The sequence below is a fragment of the Mya arenaria genome, chromosome 12 (genome assembly GCF_026914265.1).
Source record: "Mya arenaria isolate MELC-2E11 chromosome 12, ASM2691426v1".
Lineage (NCBI taxonomy): Eukaryota > Metazoa > Mollusca > Bivalvia > Myida > Myidae > Mya > Mya arenaria.
In genome coordinates, this window is record NC_069133.1 from 43844523 (window position 1) to 43864611 (window position 20089).

Here is a 20089-nt window from a genome sequence, read left to right on the forward strand (position 1 = left end):
CGTACATAATACTTGCCACTTACATAATATTTGCCACTTACATAATATTTTTCACTTAGCGTACATAATACTTGCCACTTACATAATACTTGCCACTTACATAATATTTGCCACTTACATAATATTTTTCACTTAGCGTACATTATACTTGCCACTTACATAATACTTGCCACTTACATTATACTTGCCACTTACATAATACTTGCCACTTACATTATACTTGCCACTTACATTATACTTGCCACTTACATTATACTTGCCACTTACATCATACTTCCGACTTTCATCATCTTTACTATTAGACCTTTATCTGCTTGTTGCGGCTCATTTGATTATAGACTACTAGACTGAGTGTATGATTGTAACATCATTTACCTCATCATCAAGGGAGAGAAGATCTTCCAACTCCATCTCGGACAGACCCTCCCTGGCTGCACACAGGTAACCTGGAGATACAAAGGATTTAATAAAAATATGTTTATAAAAGTTTTGACTATTTAAAAAAAATCCTACTCAAAATCTCAATTACTTATGTCATCTGGTGAGAACTTTTCAAGCAATTCTATCATTGGTCATTTGAAATCGATTTGGTTAGACCTTGCGTCAAAGCAATATCAATAACAAATGAAGGTATCAGAAGTACCAGTAACCTGGCAATAATGCTGAATTTGGATGCCTGGTGACACTATATAACATTGCTGATAACAAATGTGTTAAACATATGACAGAAAATTCACCATTAATAAAATTATTGCTTTTGTGATTTTTGATCTTTATTTCAATTTATATCGTTTGCAAATGGCTTTCGAAAATTTTGCAAAACTTCGAGACCAAAGAACTTCTATAACAAAATGTTTGGAATAAATTTACATGCACTATTTCTTCAAATGAAAGCCATTTCAAATAATATAAAAATGATATTGGGGTCACAGAGCATCCAAAATTCACATAACCTCAATGAGACTTAGAGCTTGTGTCAATTAACCATAAAAAATGGTCCTAAATAATTTAATTTCAAATGCAAGTAACAAACACTCTTTTGCCAAATTGAAAGTGACAACAATCCACAAAAGCAATAATTGAATGTTGCTATCTGACTCTACACTTATGAGACAAAATATAAAATAAATGTACCTATTCCCCTCTGCACCAATATTTCTCCATGATTTTTCTCTAGATTGTCAAACAGGTGGTTGATAGCTTCCTTGATAGTTGCCCCTAGCAACGACTGGTTCACATCTGTGTAAGATCTCCATGACAACGACATGTCAACAAGCAGTTTGAGGTACAATGGTTGACTACAATAGGCAAACTGGTCCAGAATCATATTTTTCTGTTTCTTCGATAAATGTCGGCTGTACTTTTTGTTCATCATTATAATGACATCAGAGGCAACATCGTTTTGAAACTTATTCATTTCAATGAATCTTTCACTGAATGGAAAAACCTGTTGTAAGTTTCTGAAGCAGTCTGTTCTGTCAGTAACAAGAGAGATCAGAAATGTGACATTCTTTGGAAGTTTTTGTGGCAGCCAGTTTAGCATGTGAGCATGGTCTGTCTGATTTAACTGATCTACAGAATCAAGGACAATGGTCAGAGGCTTTTCCATGACATCAATTTTCCATAACAGCGCTGCAAAGTACTTTGTGAGATATTGGTAATCTGCATCAAAATCTATGCCCGAGGGTCTTTGAATTTTGTAGACCTGCCAAATTTGCTCACACAAGCCAAACAGAACCTCTCTTATGGCCGTAGACATTGTTGAGGTGCCGAGGAATCGAACCATGAAAACTGGATTCTTACTTGCATACCAAGACTGAGAAACCTCAGCCAATTTCGCCATCAATGCCGTTTTTCCAGATCCAGATTTGCCTACAACAATAACAGGCCTGCAGAATTCAGCATGTGGTTGTATTTTTAACTGCACAACCTTTGGATTAAAGGCTGGATCTGACTCTAGGTCACTAAACTTGTCACCAGCAACATACTTTGTGCCCATTCCTGCTAAAGATGCTGCAAGACCATCTTGCTCCATCTTAACCTGTTTCTGTTCTTCTTCGAAGTCATCCATCACACCATCATGATCATCATTTGTCTCTTCGACTCCATCACCACTTTCAACCTGAAAAATTTCTTGGGCCTTCTCTCGTACTTTCTGTATAAGGTCCTCACGGCCACAGAATGTTTCACATTTGGACCTGGCAAAGTGTAGATGGTGTACCACTTCCTCAAAGAGTGGCGTTCTGTGCCGAGCGGACAATGACTCTCTAAGGTCAAAGTCAATCAGTTTCTCCATCGTGGCTAGAAAGTCTACACTAAACTGATGGAGGTAGCTGTAAAAGAGAAGGAAACGCTGTAAAAAATTACTGACTTCTTAAAAGTTACTAAAATTATATCTTTTTATTATGATAAATTCCTGTACTGATAATTGGAATAAAGATTGCTGCAAAGCAAACGCAAATGCTTATCTTTTGCTGTTGTTTTTCAGGTGAACAAGGGGCATTTCTGTTATTTTTATAAGCCTGAGCTTTGGGCATTGCTATACATGTGCATATTGTTACTGGCAAAATGATTTTAATACTAACACCAAGGCTGTCAAAATACCTCTACTGTTTTCTTGGAAAATGAGACAGCAAAAAAGTTATAATTTAAAATTTACATTGTTCAAGCCATATATTCTTAAATGGCAAAATGAAGTCTCTCCTTAATTTCAAGTATCAGAATATGAGATCTCAGTTTAAATAAACTATGATTAGTATCTACTACTGCAAGAAAATCAAGGGGCTTAGTTCAGTAAGTTATTTTCTTGAGCAAAGAATACACAAGAATATAAATTGGCTTAATTCAGATAGATGTATTCTTGAGCAAGAAATACACAAATTGATCAAGGGCCTTATTCAGGTAGTTGTTTAGTGAAGCATACGAGAAGATAAAGGGGCTTTTAAGAAAACAAGATGATAAGGGGCATAATTCAGGTACAGGTAGTTATTTACTAGTGCAAAAATACACAGAGTGATCAACAGGGGTCTAATTCAGGACTAATTTCTTAGTGTAAAAATACACAAGATGGTCAAGGGGTCTAATTCAGGTTTTTTTTTGCAAGAAACAAGCAATATAATTTAGGTAGCTACGAGCAAAACTATCTTGATATCTTAGATTATCTTCCACATTTCTCACCTGACTTGGTCCTCGTTCCTTGTACCAACACCAACATTCTCATCCCAAGGTACGTTATAACGGACAAGTAGATCAGGGGGCATAACTCTGGGTATATGGTGGAGACGAACCTTCTCTCTCAACTCCTCCGCCTCTCTGTCAAGTTGTTTGTCCACGAGATCAGTAAAACGACCTAAAATAAAATGATGATTTTTAATTTTTTAGCTTTTCATAGGAATATTATACTGCTCTTTTATCATAACTGAAAAAGGGGCATAACTCAACAATAACATATACCAGAGTTATGGACATTGCTACACATATGTGACTTTTCATTGTAAAGATGTGTACCAAGTTTCATGTGAATATCTTTAACGGTCTGTAAGTCAAGGCTTATATAAAAGCATCACATGATATAAACAGTCTGGTACTGGAATTTTTCCTTGAAAAAACTAACAAACTCCAATACAGAACTGGGCAGAGAAAGCCAACAATCCTATTTTTATTGGTCAAACAAGGGGCATAAACTCTCTGGCGATATGTGAACTGAGTTTCCTTAAAATATATTGAAAGTCTTTTGTGTTGCTGACACTGAGGAAGATGCTGACCCTGAAGACAATGCTGATACTATGATGCTGACACTGACAACTATGCTGACACCAATGACAATGCTCACTCTATAATGCTGAGTCTAATGAGAATGCTTACACTTAACAATGCTGACCCTGATGACGATGCTGACACTGACAATGATGCTAACTCTGTGAGGTTGACTCCGACAATGACACCAAGCATATCACAATACCTTGACTTTTTCTTCAAACACAGACAAGCTAAAATTATAGAAAGCCCACAATACAAATCTCACCTGCTATGTAATCACTTATGTTGAGATCAGTCAGTGTTCTTACAAAGCAGATAACTCTGTTGTTCAGATTTTCAACATTCAGCAGCCCATGAAACACTTCATTCTCTGTCACTGAAACCACAGAAATATGCATATATTCTTTGGCTGTATGCAACACAGACCTGAAAGTCAATATATACTTATAAATGGAAAGATTATTTTATTATGTAAGATATTTTTTTTGTTACAATGATAACTAAAGAACAAGCCCTGATAGCGACAATTATAAAACACAGATTTAAAATCGGCTATACATGAAAGTAACATTTGCCATTCTGATCATTCAAAAAGAGCTCTGTGTAGGGATCAAACCCAGAACCCACTGAATGATCTATAATCTGATACATCAACCACTCCACCATCACCACCGACATGAAATGCTACCTTCAATATGATCTCTTTCTTTGGCACATTCCAAAAGAGCCATATATAGTAACACATTTTATACAAACTTTGTTAATCACACGGTCACCAGTTACCAATCTCATATCCAACATACCAACCAATACAGAAACATTGTCAATCGCTGAAAGATAATATAATCTAGCTTTAAACCTTTATGAATGTAAATATAGATTCCCTCACTTCCCAAAACAGGACTTAGGACCAGCTTTATTCAATCAACATTCAGATGAAACATAATTTACCAAAATGCTTATTTACCCGACTGGAAATATTTATGTTTTTCTCTTTCACTCAGTTTGCCCTCCTTGTGAACAGCCGTGGCAGATTGTCGGAGAAGGGCTGTTAGTTTGTCCACTGTAGACCACCACTCTCGCTGAGCCTGAAAGCATGACAACAGAATGTTGAAATATCACACTTTTTTGGTAGACATCACTAAGATATTGTAACAATTTGGTGTCGAAACATTATACTTAGAAATATCACACTTTGTTATACCTATCACAACGGGGAGTTGAAAAGTCACACTAATTTTAAATAACTATCACAACATAGTGTTGAATTATCTAACAAATATTGATATATCACAACAGACTTTTGAAATATCACAAAATTAAGATACATCACAACAGGACGTTGAAATATCACAATAATTGGATAGATATCTCAAAAGGGTTCATTCTTTTGATGTAAACTTGTTTACGGTATGTTATAATTAGGATAAAAGTAACAAAGCATTAAGTTTTGTTCAAACATTGAGATCTTAAGACATTAATGTGTTCCTAAATTTCTAAATCTTATATATAATACATTCTTAAATGATATGATTAAATCTCATGAAGGCCATTAATATTGTATATATTTCTATATATATTTTTAGAAACAAGCTGAACACTAACATTTTGCCTCTGTGTCGCATTAGCAGGGGTCATGTCAAAGTAATGTGGGAACTGGGAGCTGATTGGCTGAAGGCTGTAGACCGTGGGCTCTTTATTGTAGTCACATTTGTACCAAGTCAGCAATAGCGAGGTGTCGTGGCCAAGTTTCATGGCCATGTTCTTAAGAAGCTTGAACTCTGCTGCCTCGATTTCTGACGGGATGGGTCGAAATCCATATTTGTCTCCAAGGAATGTCTGAAAAAAAAATCATATAAGAAATAAGAATTATTATGAGATATCATTTTATTTTTTCAACTTTCCCCAGTAAAGCATATGCCAGCACTTGTCTCATTCTCTCAGTTAATCAATGGGCTTAACATCAGGGACAAATATCTGAGCTAGAGCTATGAGACTTACTACAAAACTGTGGATATTGTTTTGGTTAGGCTTTAAAGAAAATAATTGATTGTTTCCACTAACTTGACCAACCCTATTTTTCGTACATTTTTTTGCCTAAGTGAGGATTTTTTTGCATCATTTCCTAAAAAATGAGCATTTTTTGAGTGAACATGTTAAAATTTCACAGTTTATAGTTCCTTGTTTCCACAAACATCTCAAAAATAGGGTACCTACCTCCCTTCTTTTTTTGGTTAGTAGAAACAAAGATTATTTTTTTGGCCTTAGCATGTGACCCTAGTTCATGTTAATATCTGTACAGTTATGGCCAACATTTTTGCCTGCTACCAATACTAATGGTACCTCCAAGGCTACCCATTACAATACCTAAACCTGCTTTCTTTCAATAACAGGTAAATTATGACTGAACTTACCGGTATATCAAAACCGTGTGAATCCATCACACTCTCAATTAACAGTCATTGAAATAATTCCTTTGGATGAACAAGCCCCAAGGCATATACTAGTGCTTGGCAGTACATTTTTGAACAAACCCTGCTGTATAAAACCCAGAATTTGAGTAAGCCCGAAAAGCATTTTACAAATGCAGGGCTTACAGGCATGTGGTAATTTAGACCACTGTATTGATATCTAAATTGACAATACCGACCACAAAGTTGGGTCCCCTTGACACCCTCTGGCAGTTGGTTATCTCATGAAGACACAGTTCGGTGGTTCGGTGATCATCGGTTGCATCTTCGCGGACACCCCACCGCATGTCAGCTATCTAAACATGGCAAAACAGATTTGGTTTGATATACTAAAACAATTTTACAATGATAATGAAGACAGCTGAAATGCTTAAGATACCAGTACAAATAATGTAGAGTTGTCTGAAATAATAAATGTATACTTAAAGGGGCACAATATAAGTTGATGCATTTTTGTTTTTAAATTGAATGCACTATTTTGTAACTTATGTTTAACTTAATTGAACTTAATGATCAAAACAAAATAATAAGTTTTCTCTATACAAAAAACTTACCGGTAGGTTTATGTAAATATTTGGGATTGGTTCTTACTTGAAAGTCTAGGCCTCTCTCTTGGCAAAACTTCCGGAGAATAGGTACAGCATGCTTCATCACCCAGTTTCTTTCCATCTGAAAATCTGTTCAGGAAAAAAGGGAAACTTAACACAAAGTATTCAACTAGTGATCTCACTATCACTATTTTTTATGGACACTGAACTAACTGTAATGTAAATTTTCAACTTACTAAACTTCAAAAGAGTTTTTTATGCAAAAGAAAAAAACATAAGGTAATCAGAAACTACTTTTTGGTAGTGACAGGTAGTTTTAAGTCTGAAGACAAAATTCAGCAAACACAATTTTAAACTTTGATCTAACAAAATCAATCGGAATATTATCAGCAAACTTAATTGTCAAGACTGTCACAATTCAAATGAATATTTGGACAGCATATATATGTAATGTGTACTTTTTTCACAATGTTAGTATATATACCTGTGAATGTGGAACTAAGAAACACCCTGACAACTGTGGACTCCAGTTCTGGCAGATTTGCCAGTGTACCAGAGAACACTCTCTCTGTGATGTCTGGCTCCATCTTATAGAATGAAAACCAACTCAGCCGTTATGTTTCAAACTTCTTCATACATTCTTATGCTGTTGAAGAATGTGTCCATAGCCAGTCACCATTTACCTACAATAATAAAAGTCAATAGTGTGATTTAAAATTTAAATTTCCTAAGTTGACAAATGGACATAATTTATAGTGGTTACTCTTTGAATTCAGTTCAATACCAGCCATAAGAAAGAAAAAATATATGAGTAACTCAGAGATTAAATATTTTCTGCAGTACTGGAACTTTGGTTATGTCCATCCTAAATTTGGTTGCATTAGAAAAAAACAATCTCAACATTTTGCTGTATCATTTAAGATGATCTACAAAAAACTACAGTGTGATATTTTTTATGAGAAGTATGCGTATCAAACCTTATTTTGCATACGAAATCGCATGACATGCTATTAAATGTGATAAAACAGTATTATTATGATTTTGTTTACCTTGGAATCCAAATTGATTTTTTTGTTGTGAAAACTGCAAAAATAAATCCAAAATATTCCCGTTACGTTTTTCTAATACATGCTTTATATTTTGTGCTGAAAAGAATTCTTAACATTCTTATTTTAGAGTTTCTGGTTATTTTTCTTTGACTTATTTTAAAAGAATTGTTTTTTTGAAAACATCGGTTGTAAATGTAAACAAGACTCAAACATTGGTATTTTTTTAATCCGACCGTCCCAGGTTTTACTGAACTTTCTCGGCTGTATACTGGCATTTTAATTAGCTCAGCGATTGGTGGTGTACTTTTAACCGTGAATATCGCTCTTGATGTTTCATCAGTTACTATTCTTGCATACCGGACGTGTGTTTCTGGTCATGTGACCAGTGCTGGAAAAACCCATCTTACATACCCCCACTTCTTATTTCATTTATTGTATGGTTTATGAAAAATATATTATGCCATTTGAATACAGCGCAATCAAATATATATCTGTTTGCCAGACTTTTAATTAAAATTGAAAATAAATTATCGTTTAAAACGCTATTTTTAGTTATTCAAAATTACTGCGCTCTATGACGTCAGTAAACAACGTCGCACGCGCTTTTTGGTGTAATTGTACAAAAGTTCGTTTTCAACGTCATTTTTTCCACAATTTGGTAAATTTAGATATGCAAGAAAAAATATCAATCATGTGTTTCCAGTACGGATGGAAAAATCCGACCCTCGGGCACGTTGCGTGACCAGTAACTCGGCAAGCCTCGTTACCGGCTTACGCACGTGCCCTCGGGTCGGATTTTTATATCCGTACCGGAAACACATGATAGATACTTATAATGAATCGAACTGAATAATTAGTTTCTGACGAAATCTGTTCCGTTTGCCTGTTTCTTCTGCCCCGGTCTGCTGCACCACGGGTAAGGAATCCAATCGAATTGGTAAATAAAAAAGGATTTGTTTAAACGTCCTCTTTTCAATATAAAATAAATGTTGATCCATATATTGAGTTTTTTTTCCAACAAAATTCCCTATTAAAGTCAAAAACGGATAAAACTCAAAGTAGAGGAAATAAGGTATAGTTCATCCATTTAAAATCGTTTCATCAATTCTGACTGATAGAAGGAAAAACGTTTGTTGTCAACAATGATATATGATTTTATGTTAAAATGTCCAGGCATTAGTACACTGGAAATGCAATATATGCTGCCAAATTTGTAGTGTAGAAATACTGTCTAAAACCTTTGTATTAAATGTTTGCGTTATGTTTCCAGTCTTTTTTCGACGGTAATTTCTGCCTCTATTTGATATATAAACCAATCAAAATTTCTTTGATTATCGAAACTTCCAGGATATCTATGTTTGGAATATTTAACAATAACCCTATGCATTAATGTTTATATATGTTAAATACCCGTATTTTAATTATCAGAGCTTTTCAAGTGTTGTTAAAATGTTTAATAACAATCGAGAAAATCAGATAATAAAAACTCTTTTGCTTTTATCGTGTGTGGTGGAACGCATGTTGTGTTCTACGGAGATTCAAGTTACATTAAGTGTGGACACAGACACTATTTCGTCGGCAACCCATGTACACTGTTCTTACCTATGACCAGTTCTTGAATACGCCTCAATAGTCTGGGATAATTGTTCAATATATGAAATGGAAACATTAGAAAGACTCCATAACGAAGCTGCACGAATTGTAACCGGACACACACGTTTAGTGTCAATCGCTTGACCTAATAAGGAAGTATGATAGGTTTCATTGTCTGACGGAAGAGAAATGCAAAAGTTAATTTTAGTATACAAGCATTCTCACCGTGAATTGCCTACGCACTTAACAGAACCTTTTCAACCTATCATGAACGATTCTAATCCTAATACTTTGAGAAACAATGAAAATTTTGTAACAATGATTTGACGTAAAGAAATATACAAATAGCCAACGTCACCCTCGTCCTTGTTATTATGAAATTCGCTTGATATTATTATAAGGCAATCACTAACTCTTTCGAGCTTCAAACGAAAGTTAAAAAATAAATTCAAACAAACCGCTGTGCCGTTTTTTATCTTTGCGGGGAAAGTCGTTTTTCTGTATATCATGCGAGACTAAGAAACAACTAAGAAGAAATTACCATCCCCGCGGCCCAGTGGTTAAGGCGTCCGCCTACGGAGCGGGAGGTCGTGGATTCGATTCCTGGCCGCGTCATACCGAAAGACATTAAAAGTTGGTACAAGTAGCTCCCTTGCCTGGCGCTTGGTATTTAAAGGGTAGTGCTTTGAAAAGTGGTGTACTCAGTACTGATTTAATCCAGGAAAGTTGTACCCAGTGTATCGGTGCTTTACACCGAGCACGTAAAAGAATCAAGGGCTCTCTTTGAAACAGAGCTAGGGTATCGCACCCGGACTTCCTTGCATCCCAACACTATCTCTTCCACGTGCTGGCTCTTCAGCAAAAACAAAGGACCCCGTTGAAAATAAGTGTTTGCACTTTCACGGGTAATCCTTGACCGCAAGGTCTAAAGAAATACATACATACATACAAATGTAGTGATTAAAATTCCGACTTGTTTTACAATCACGTTGGAGACTCGCCGTTATGTACACATTGTTAAGTGATCGAACATGTTGAACATTTCTTCTTTCGCTGTGCACTATTTATTCACAGAGCAAGGAATAACTCTTTTTAGAACCACAATACAATTCCACCCATTTAGCTCTTCTAAATCACATTTCGGTCTTATTAGCTTTTCCGACGATTTAAATGTCTGTTTCTTCAGAGAAGTTCAATGATTCATAAAAAATACCAATCGTTTAAAGTAAACAGTTGCCTTAGTCAATACCTCTCTTTTCTTTTAATAATTCCTTTTCTCACATCTTTAACTTAAAATACATTACATGTTGAATAGATAAGCAGATAAACAATAAACTTTGATATTAACATTACTATCTGACTTTAAAAAAAACACCTTTGCTTGGTAACTAATTTGATGCCTTGGGAGGGGGCCGTAACCGATGTTGGTATAACCCCTGGGCCAATCACTTTGCATGTTTAGTAATTAATTATTTTTTTCAAATTCTATGTAAACCTGTTTAGGTTGTATTGATTGTCACATTGCATTTGCATTCATGCAATAAACTTTTATTAAATAAATACACTCATATCTCATCACATAAGTACTCGGCGAAAAATCTAGAGAGCGATATACTGAAAACGTAACGGAAACTATTTGGACATTTAAAGTGTTTCGTTCAGGAGACTTTTCGCATTCGGAACTCCTCGGCCATTTTTTCAAAAACGTTTGGCCGAGGAGCTCCGAATGGACTTTTCGCTAATGCAATTTTCACGAGACAACATTTCCAGTTTCACAAATATAATAAATAACCAAGGTAAACAAATCATTAAATTGCAATTAAATACAATGTTGTCACATGTCATGCAATTTTGTTTTCTTAAGCAGGTCTGATTCTCAAAAATACTGAACTATAAATACAGTTTGTCTTTAACTATTTCTATTTCTTGAGAAATATTTATTTTTTTGACCAATTTTTTCCTAAGAAATGAATTAAATTTAAGTAGTATAAAAATAACAAGTCATGTTTCTCTGAAGAAAAATCACTCACTTTGAAGTTAAGAACGTAAGGCTAGAAGTCTAAGATCTAATCCAGCAGAAAATATACTAATCTGTGATATTTATGTACAGTATTATTTCTTTCTACCTACCTACCTTGTGTCTACCTTGTGTCTTCTAGGGAAATGTTTAGCCCTTTAGGCTAGTTGATCCCTTTAGACTACTTCTATGCAAATCTCCACTCCGATCTGATTTTGTTTATCAATGAAAATATTGAAATTTACTCCAGTCTGATTGTTTGCTGATGAAATTAATACACATCACTTAGATCAAAACGTTTGTGTGCCCATAACTTATCCAGCTGTGATTTAAAACTGTTCACGGTGCTGCATGTAACAATATTATGTGGAAGGCCGTTCCAAATGGATATAGTACGATGTCCAAAAGAATTTAATCGAATAGACTTGTGAGCTTTAGGCATTGCAAGCTTCAAACAGTGACCTCTTGTTCCACTATTGTCCGCAAAATTGAAAAATACACTTGCATTGATGTCATCAACTTCGTGAATAATTTTGAAAACTTGTCATGTCAAATCTTTTTCTACGGTAGTCCAATGTTGGGAGATTCAGTTCTTTCAATCGTTCTTGATAGGAAAGTCCACGAAATTCAGGTATTAGTCTTGTGGCTCTACGTTGCGCATTCTCCAGAACTTGCTTACATTTCTTCGTGTATGGGAAGTATATTAAATTTCCATAGTCCAAGTGGGAACGAACAAGAGACTTGTACAATGTTAAGAACAAGGATTTGTCCATGAAGGTGAATTTCCTTCTAATAAGCCCAATGATTTTGTTTACTTTGTTGACTGTATTATTAATGTGGGTTTCAAAATTCAAATTATTTGTGAAGAGCACACCCAGGTCTTTTTCAGAAAAATCCCTTACAAGTTTGTGAACATTTCCATTCTCATCTATCATGTTATAGTCATTGTAAAATTTTTCATTACCAAATGACACAATTTTACATTTCTTAATATTAAATTTCAGTAACCAGTCCTTACTCCACTGACATAAACGGTCAATATCTTCCTGAAGCTGTTGTTGATCAGTTGCGGAAAGAATATTATTATAGATTTTACAGTCATCTGATTGTATGTATTGGACTAAATTCAAAGCATAATGACTATCAATAATTTGCAATACTCAGACATAAACAAATTATTAACCTAAAGTAGCATTCTCAAACTTATTGATAATTGTTCATAAAAAACGGGCGAATAATAAATTAAAAAAAGAATATCAGAGAACTTGTTCTCAACAAACCAGAAATAGAAAACTGACAGTTTACATCACCTGCTATAATTTTGCCTGAGGGGTGTCCCACGGGTAGTGGCGTAAATAACACACTTTTCAGAAAAGGGGGTTATTAAGAAAATAAATTAAAATATTACAAAACTCTGAAAACAAGCATAAAACAAACAAAAATTTTTTTTATTTCAGTGTAAGATCACTTCGCCACTCATGAATATATGTTTCTCTATGACACTCGTGAAATAAAATACTATCTTGCACTGAAATAAACAAATATCCTCTATATATTTAAGATTGAGAATGATACTTTACTAAATCCCTGTTACTATACTATAAGAATGGCCTAATGAATGAACATGTATACACATGTAGTTGAATAGCTATTGAATAACATTTCATCCTTAGTACAACAACAATGCTTAAATGAAAATGTTTAACATGCATAGATAGTTTCAATTTTTAGTGTAACACTGATGGGGTATACGTGTTGTCATCTAAGTTATGACTTCAACAAGTTTAAATCAAACTATTGACTTTTATTACTGTAGGTGCATGGTGACTGACTATGGACACATTTTCAAGCAGTGTTAGAATGCATTAAGAAATTATCAACAGAATAGTAGAGTGGGTTGTGATTCTCCAAGATGGAGCCAGACATCACAGAGAGAGTTTTTTCTGGTACACTGGCAAATCTGCCAGAACTGGAGTCCACGGTTGTCAGGGTGTTTCTCAGCTCCACATTCACAGGTACAGTCATGTACTTGCATTGTAAAAATAAAGTACACATTACATTTATGCTGTTAAGACATTTCTTTGAATTTGGTATGTTTTGACAATGAAGTTTGCTGTCATAATATTAAGTTTGATTCTGTATTATTAATATTTAAAATAAGGTTTGCTTTTATTAAAATAAGTCTTGAAGCTGAAACCTAATTGTCAAAAACAAGTTTCTGTTATTCAATAATGGTTAAAATTTATTTCACTCTTCTTAAAAAGTATATAAATGTTAGCGCTAACAATAGTTGAATACAAAGTGTCATTTTCCCTTTTTTCTGAAAAGATTTTCAGGTGGAGAGAAACTGGGTGATGAAGCATGCAGTACCTATACTCCGAAAGTTTTGCCAAGAGAGAGGCCTAGACTTCCAAGTAAGAACATATCCCAAATATTTACATTAACCTACGGTGAGTCTTTTGTATAGAGAAAACTGATTGTTTTGTTCTGATCATTAAGGTCAAATGAGTTAAAAATAATAATGCATTAAATTAAAAAAAAAATGTATCAACCTATATGGTCCCCCTTAAGTTTACATGTATTATTTCAGACATCTCTACCTTAAAGCTGCACTCTCCCAGATGTACCATTTTTACAACTTATTTATTTTTTGTCTTGGAAAGGGCAATTTTTTGTGTAGATATCTGCAAACCGATGATATAAGATTGCTGACAAAAAACCAGATCGTATATTTTTATATTTCCGTTTGAAAATTAATGTTTTATGGCGTAAACCGTTACTAACTGTTTAATAAAAATGCATAAAACATCAGTTTTTGAACTTAAATGTTAAAATCTGCGATCTAATTTTTTGTCAGCAGCCTTATATAATTGGTTTCCATTGATTTATGCAAAAAATGGCTCGTTCCAAGACAACAACTAAAAAAGTTGTCAAAATGTTCAGTCTGTGAGAGTGCAGCTTTAATTGTACTGGTATCATTAAGCATTTTCGTCAGCTTTCAGCAGTCTTTATTTTCAAGGTTAAATCATTTTAGTATACTAGTATTAAACCAATCTGTTTTGCCATGTTTAGGTAGCTGACATGCGGTGGGGTGTCCGCGAAGATGCAACCGATGATCACCGAACCACCGAACTGTGTCTACATGAGATAACCAACTGCCAGAGAGTGTCTAGGGGACCGAACTTTGTGGTCAGTATTGTCAATTAGATATTACCTGAGAGTGTAAATGAATTCACAGAGAATCATATAAATAATTTATTGACTATGCTGAATAATTGATTGAATGACTTGGCCTTTATTTTGTATTCAATTGTAACTTATACCATATTTGTCCCAGTGGACAACTGCTCATGTGCAATAAACTGTGCAATGAACGCATGTGCACTATTATATCATTATGAATAAAAGAAATGTTACCTGGTATTTATAATGTCAGTTGTGTGGAACCTGCCATAGAACAATAGGTTAGTAGGTTTTAAGCTCGACTATACGAAGAATAAGAAGAGCTATACTACAGGTTTTTCATGTATGCGCCTTTAAGTCATTACCTCAGCAAATACATCATGTACTGCATTGAAACTTTAGATATGTATTCCAAACTATCCAAAATACTTATTTAATGAAGTAAGATAACTCTATCTTGCATATAATTTAATTTCTGCCCCTTTATTATTTGACCTAGAAATTCTGGTTCAGGTTTGAGATGTAAGCACATATAAGTCAGTAACTCAGCAACTACATTTAAACAAGTATGGTTACTCTATTTTGCATGTAATGCAAGTTTTGTCCCTTTTTTTTTACTAAGAAATTATGGTAAAGGTTTTGTATTTCGTCCATTTTTGCAGTGATCAATGCATGATTCACTAAAATTTTGCAATCCTTAAACTCAAAAGTGGCTGAATAGTTGAGCGTGCTGCCTCCGTGGCAGCTCTTGTTAAAATATGTCAACTGAAAGCTGGAAACAAAACAGCACCCATTGTTGCACCATAAAAAGTTGTTAATCAATTTAATAATAAGACAATATACCAATAAATTTAAGGACCCCCTGTCGCATCAAATAGGGCATGTTAGTCTAGAAGGAAAATTTGATATTTTTAAGTTTAGTCGTCGTTATTTATATTTTCATCTGTTATTCAGACTAAACCCGTTGAGGTGTTGTAATAGCTAGTCTTCCTGTTATCATTGGTGGCCGTGGTATGCCAAGATGTTGGCCATTTACAGATATTGACATGAACTAGGGACACATGTTACACATGTTAATAGTGACAATACCCACACCTGTGTGTAGCAAGTCCCATAACTCTGGCTCAAATGATTGTCAAGTTATCCCCCTTGTTTGATTGAGACAAATACATAACAATCGCATTGGGTTGTTGTGCTCATGTTTAATGGAGAAGTTATAAAAAATATCTCCTAATAATTTATATTTCGTTATGTGGTCGTATTTCAGACATTCCTCGGAGACAAGTATGGATTTCGACCCTTCCCATCAGAAATCGAGGCAGCAGAGTTCAAGCTTCTTAAGAACATGGCCATGAAACTTGGCCACGACACCTCGCTATTGCTGAGTTGGTACAAATGTGACTACAATAAAGAGCCCACGGTCTACAGCCTTCAGCCAATCAGCTCCCAGTTCCCACATTACTTTGACATGACCCCTGCTAATGCGACACAGAGGCAAAATGTTAGTGTTCAGCTTTTTTCTAAAAATATATATAGAAATATATACAATATTAATGGCCTTCATGAGATTTAATCATATCATTTAAGAATGTATTATATATAAGATTTAGAAATTTAGGAACACATTAATGTCTTAAGATCTCAATGTTTGAACAAAACTTAATGCTTTGTTACTTTTATCCTAATTATAACATACCGTAAACAAGTTTACATCAAAAGAATGAACCCTTTTGAGATATCTATCCAATTATTGTGATATTTCAACGTCCTGTTGTGATGTATCTTAATTTTGTGATATTTCAAAAGTCTGTTGTGATATATCAATATTTGTTAGATAATTCAACACTATGTTGTGATAGTTATTTAAAATTAGCGTGACTTTTCAACTCCCCGTTGTGATAGGTATAACAAAGTGTGATATTTCTAAGTATAATGTTTCGACACCAAATTGTTACAATATCTTAGTGATGTCTACCAAAAAAGTGTGATATTTTAACATCCTGTTGTAATATTTTCAGGCTCAGCGAGAGTGGTGGTCGACAGTGGATAAACTAACGGCCCTTCTCCGACAATCAGCCTCCGCTGTTCACAAGGAGGGCAAACTGAGTGAAAGAGAAAAACATAAATACTTCCAGTCGGGTAAATAACCATTTTGGATTTTATTGCATCTGAAATGCTGATTGAATCAGGCTGGTGAAGTGAGGGAATCTATTGTTTATATTAATTTTGTAAAACTTTAAAGCTAGATTATATGGTCTTTCAGCAGTTGGCAATGTTAGTGTATTGTTTGGTAAGTTGGATATGAGATTTGTTAATTGGTGATCGTGTGATTGATAATGAACACACAAATTTTGTATTAAATGAGTTACTGTTTATGGCTCTTTTGGAATGTGCCAAAGATAGAAAGAGATCATATTTAAGGTAGCATTACATGTCAGCGTTGATAGTCGAGGGGTCGACGTATCAGACCTTCAAACAGAGGGTCCCAGACTTGATCCCAATTCAGAACTTTGTCAGTGATAAGTATTGAATGCTTCTGGCTTACATGCATGTAAAGCTGATTTTGAATATGTTTATTATGTTTGCTACAAGGGCACATTTTGTTTGCCCGAAATAGCGATGAATAATTGATATCATCATTATAATAGCTTCCAGGGACATCTTGCGTACATCTTAAGTACATATGCAATTTTTTGTGTCTCCAGTGACAGAAAATGAAGTGTTTCATGGGGTTCTCAATGTGGAAAATCTGAACAACAGAGTTATCTGCTTTGTAAGAACGCTGACTGATCTCAACATAAGAGACAAAATAGCAGGTGAGATTTTTATGCTGTTTATTTACATATTCAGCTTGTCTGTGTTTCATAGAAATAAGTTGAGGTCTTGTCACAGCCTTGGTATTGTTGGCATGCATAAACTTAAACTTGGTCTTAGGCCTAGATTTTTTTTTTATTTGGTTAGGGTAACATCCTTTTCAAAAATAGGTAGGGTAGGTAGGTTTTTTTTATTATTATTTTTTTTTTTATCAGGTTTATATAAGAATGTTATTTTCATCATAGCGGAATGGTGGTGGAAAGGTTTCTTCTGTATAAGCATTTAAGGTTTTAAACAACAAATTTAAAAGCAATATTTTTTTTTTATTTTTTTACTTTTTCTTTTTTTTTAAACTGATTATAAAAACAGTAGGGTCAGCGCCCATTCCGTAGGTAGGGTAGGGTTACCCAAACCAAATGTATCTATTTTTTAGGCCTTACCTAAAAAATTGTATGAGATGTTTAAATGAAACTTAGCCCTCATGTTGTTGCAAGAGACAATACACACATGTTTTGCAATGCTGATACAGTCAAGCCTTGTTTGTGCAAACTCTCAGGGACCAGTCAAAATACCTTGAGTCTCGGAAAGTACGAGCAATGCAGGAATGCTAACCTTCACTATATAGAAATCGATACATCAAGTTTGATCCAACGAGGAACTTGAGCCAAGCGAGTTCGAGCAAACTGGGTTCGACTGTAGTTCTTGCTTTGATATTAGTAGAGTAATGCATCTTTTTCTCCTGAAAACAAATAGACGAGGGTTGGCATTTCCTTTTTGCTGTGTTCTTTCTGGTTCAGATTTTCAACCTTGCCTGTTTTTCAAAGGAAACAATTTTATAGCTGAATTGTCAGTAACAAACTGTGTGAAAAACTAAGATGTTAGCCTTGACTTAAAAACCATCCAAGATATTTGGATACTTGGATATTATGCTTGTATGTATGTATGTATGTATTTCTTTAGACCTTGCGGTCAAGGATAACCCGTGAAAGTGCAAGCACTTATTTCCAACGGGGTCCTTTGTTTTTGCTTAAGGGACAGCACGCTGAAGAGATAGTGGTGGGATACAAGGAAGTCCGCGTGCGATACCCTAGCTCTTTTTCGAAGAGACCCCTTGGTTCTTTTACGTGCTCGGTGTTAAGCACCGATACATGGGGTTCAACTTTCCTGGGTTAAACCAGTACTGAGTACACCACTTTTCCAAGCACTACCCCTTAAATGCCGAGCGCCAGGCAAGGGAGCTACTTGTACCAATTTTTAACGTCTTTTGGTATGACGCGGCCAGGGATCGAACCCACGACCTCCCGCTCCGTAGGCGGAAGCTTAACCACTAGGCCACAGAGACGGTTAATCTGACAATTTCAACAATGAACTATAATATGTATTTCTACTTGTTGTAGTTCAAGTAATTATTAACCTTGTTTGTCTTTAGAAGACAACAAGTCATAATAGTGTTGTAGCCTTGGTGTTGTCACTGTGGTATGTGTTTCAAAAACCATTCAAGATATTCACATACAACTTGTTACCAGTGAAAATAACATGTGTGTAACAGGTCCCATAACTCTGGCTAATTAAGGGTTGACTTAAAAACATTCAATATATTCACAAGGAACTTGGTACACATCTTTACAATGACAAATATGTGTAGCAATGTTCATCACTCTGGCTAACATAAGTGATGAGTTCTGCCCCACTGTCAATAAAATGATTAATAGAATTGCACCAGAATTGCTTTGATAGCTGTTAATTTAAAAAAAAAATGATATTATTTCAGGTCGTTTTACTGATCTTATGGACAAACAAATTGACAGAGAGGCTGAAGAATTGAGAGAGAAGGTTCGTCTCCACCATATACCCAGAGTTACACCCCAAGACCTACTTTTCCGTTATAATGTACCTTGGGATGAAAATGTTGGTGTTGGTACAAAGAATGAGGACCAAGTCAGGTAATTGTTTTGGAAAAAAATATTTCCATTTTTAATAGGCACTATTGATCAATAGTGGTTTGGTCACAAACGATTTTTGAAAGTATATCCTTTTGGAATGTTTTTGTCCTTTTTTTTTACCATATTTCGACTGTTTATCCTTTTCTTTAAAACAGAATGTTCCCCTTTCTCAGCATTTTGCTTTAGCGTTAAGATTATACAAATTATTATTCATTTATCAATGCCTGTTCAGAGTAAAGGTTGTGGTTTGACTGTAACTGTGGATAGGCGATATTTTATCATATGATCCACAAACTTAAGTGTCTTGTACATGTAGTGTTGTTTCAATGACTTAACTTACATGTTGCATGAGACAATGCGAACAAGGGTTGCAAGGTTCATAACTCGCTCGTTAGTTATTGTTGGGTCTTTAAGTTTTTCGTCTGAAAAGGCAACCATAGACAAGCAATGTCGTTAGCTTAGGTTCGCTCTTGTTAGCTTTTGTTCAAAGGAAAAAGTCCAGGTAAAGTCTGCAATATATGGAACTGGTTTATTGTGCGTACCAAGTAATCGATCATGCGGTCTAAGATGGATGCCATAAGTTCCCAAGAGTGAATATTCATATGTATAACACTGCTCATAGATCTGGCTTTAATATTTGTTAACCTGAGTCCCTTTTCTGATGAGATTTGGCATTTGGTCAGCAGCACTCATGTTTTTATTTCTTTATACA

At 34.9% G+C, this 20089-nt stretch overlaps 2 protein-coding genes across 3 annotated transcripts in view; one reads left to right on the top strand and one right to left on the bottom strand.

Annotated features, from left to right (window-relative positions):
- Positions 1-7852, bottom strand: part of LOC128212382 (uncharacterized) — a 31132-nt gene extending 23280 nt beyond the window's left edge. Inside the window, exons 1-10 of one of the 2 annotated variants that reach the window (XM_052917817.1) lie at positions 7828-7852; positions 7263-7461; positions 6822-6907; positions 6410-6526; positions 5365-5598; positions 4727-4847; positions 4025-4135; positions 3178-3349; positions 1135-2333; positions 376-446 (exon numbers count right to left, since the gene is read on the bottom strand). In XM_052917817.1, coding sequence (XP_052773777.1) covers positions 376-446; positions 1135-2333; positions 3178-3349; positions 4025-4135; positions 4727-4847; positions 5365-5598; positions 6410-6526; positions 6822-6907; positions 7263-7365 — 2214 coding nt within the window. In that variant the 5' untranslated portion in view covers positions 7366-7461; positions 7828-7852. The other variant, XM_052917818.1, reaches the window with a different exon arrangement.
- A 5429-nt stretch (positions 7853-13281) lies between these two features.
- Positions 13282-20089, top strand: part of LOC128212477 (uncharacterized) — a 31234-nt gene continuing 24426 nt past the window's right edge. The window contains exons 1-7 of the mRNA XM_052917959.1: positions 13282-13452; positions 13766-13851; positions 14510-14626; positions 15888-16121; positions 16639-16759; positions 17326-17436; positions 19206-19377. Coding sequence (XP_052773919.1) covers positions 13350-13452; positions 13766-13851; positions 14510-14626; positions 15888-16121; positions 16639-16759; positions 17326-17436; positions 19206-19377 — 944 coding nt within the window. The 5' untranslated portion in view covers positions 13282-13349. The remainder of the gene's footprint in view (positions 13453-13765; positions 13852-14509; positions 14627-15887; positions 16122-16638; positions 16760-17325; positions 17437-19205; positions 19378-20089) is intronic.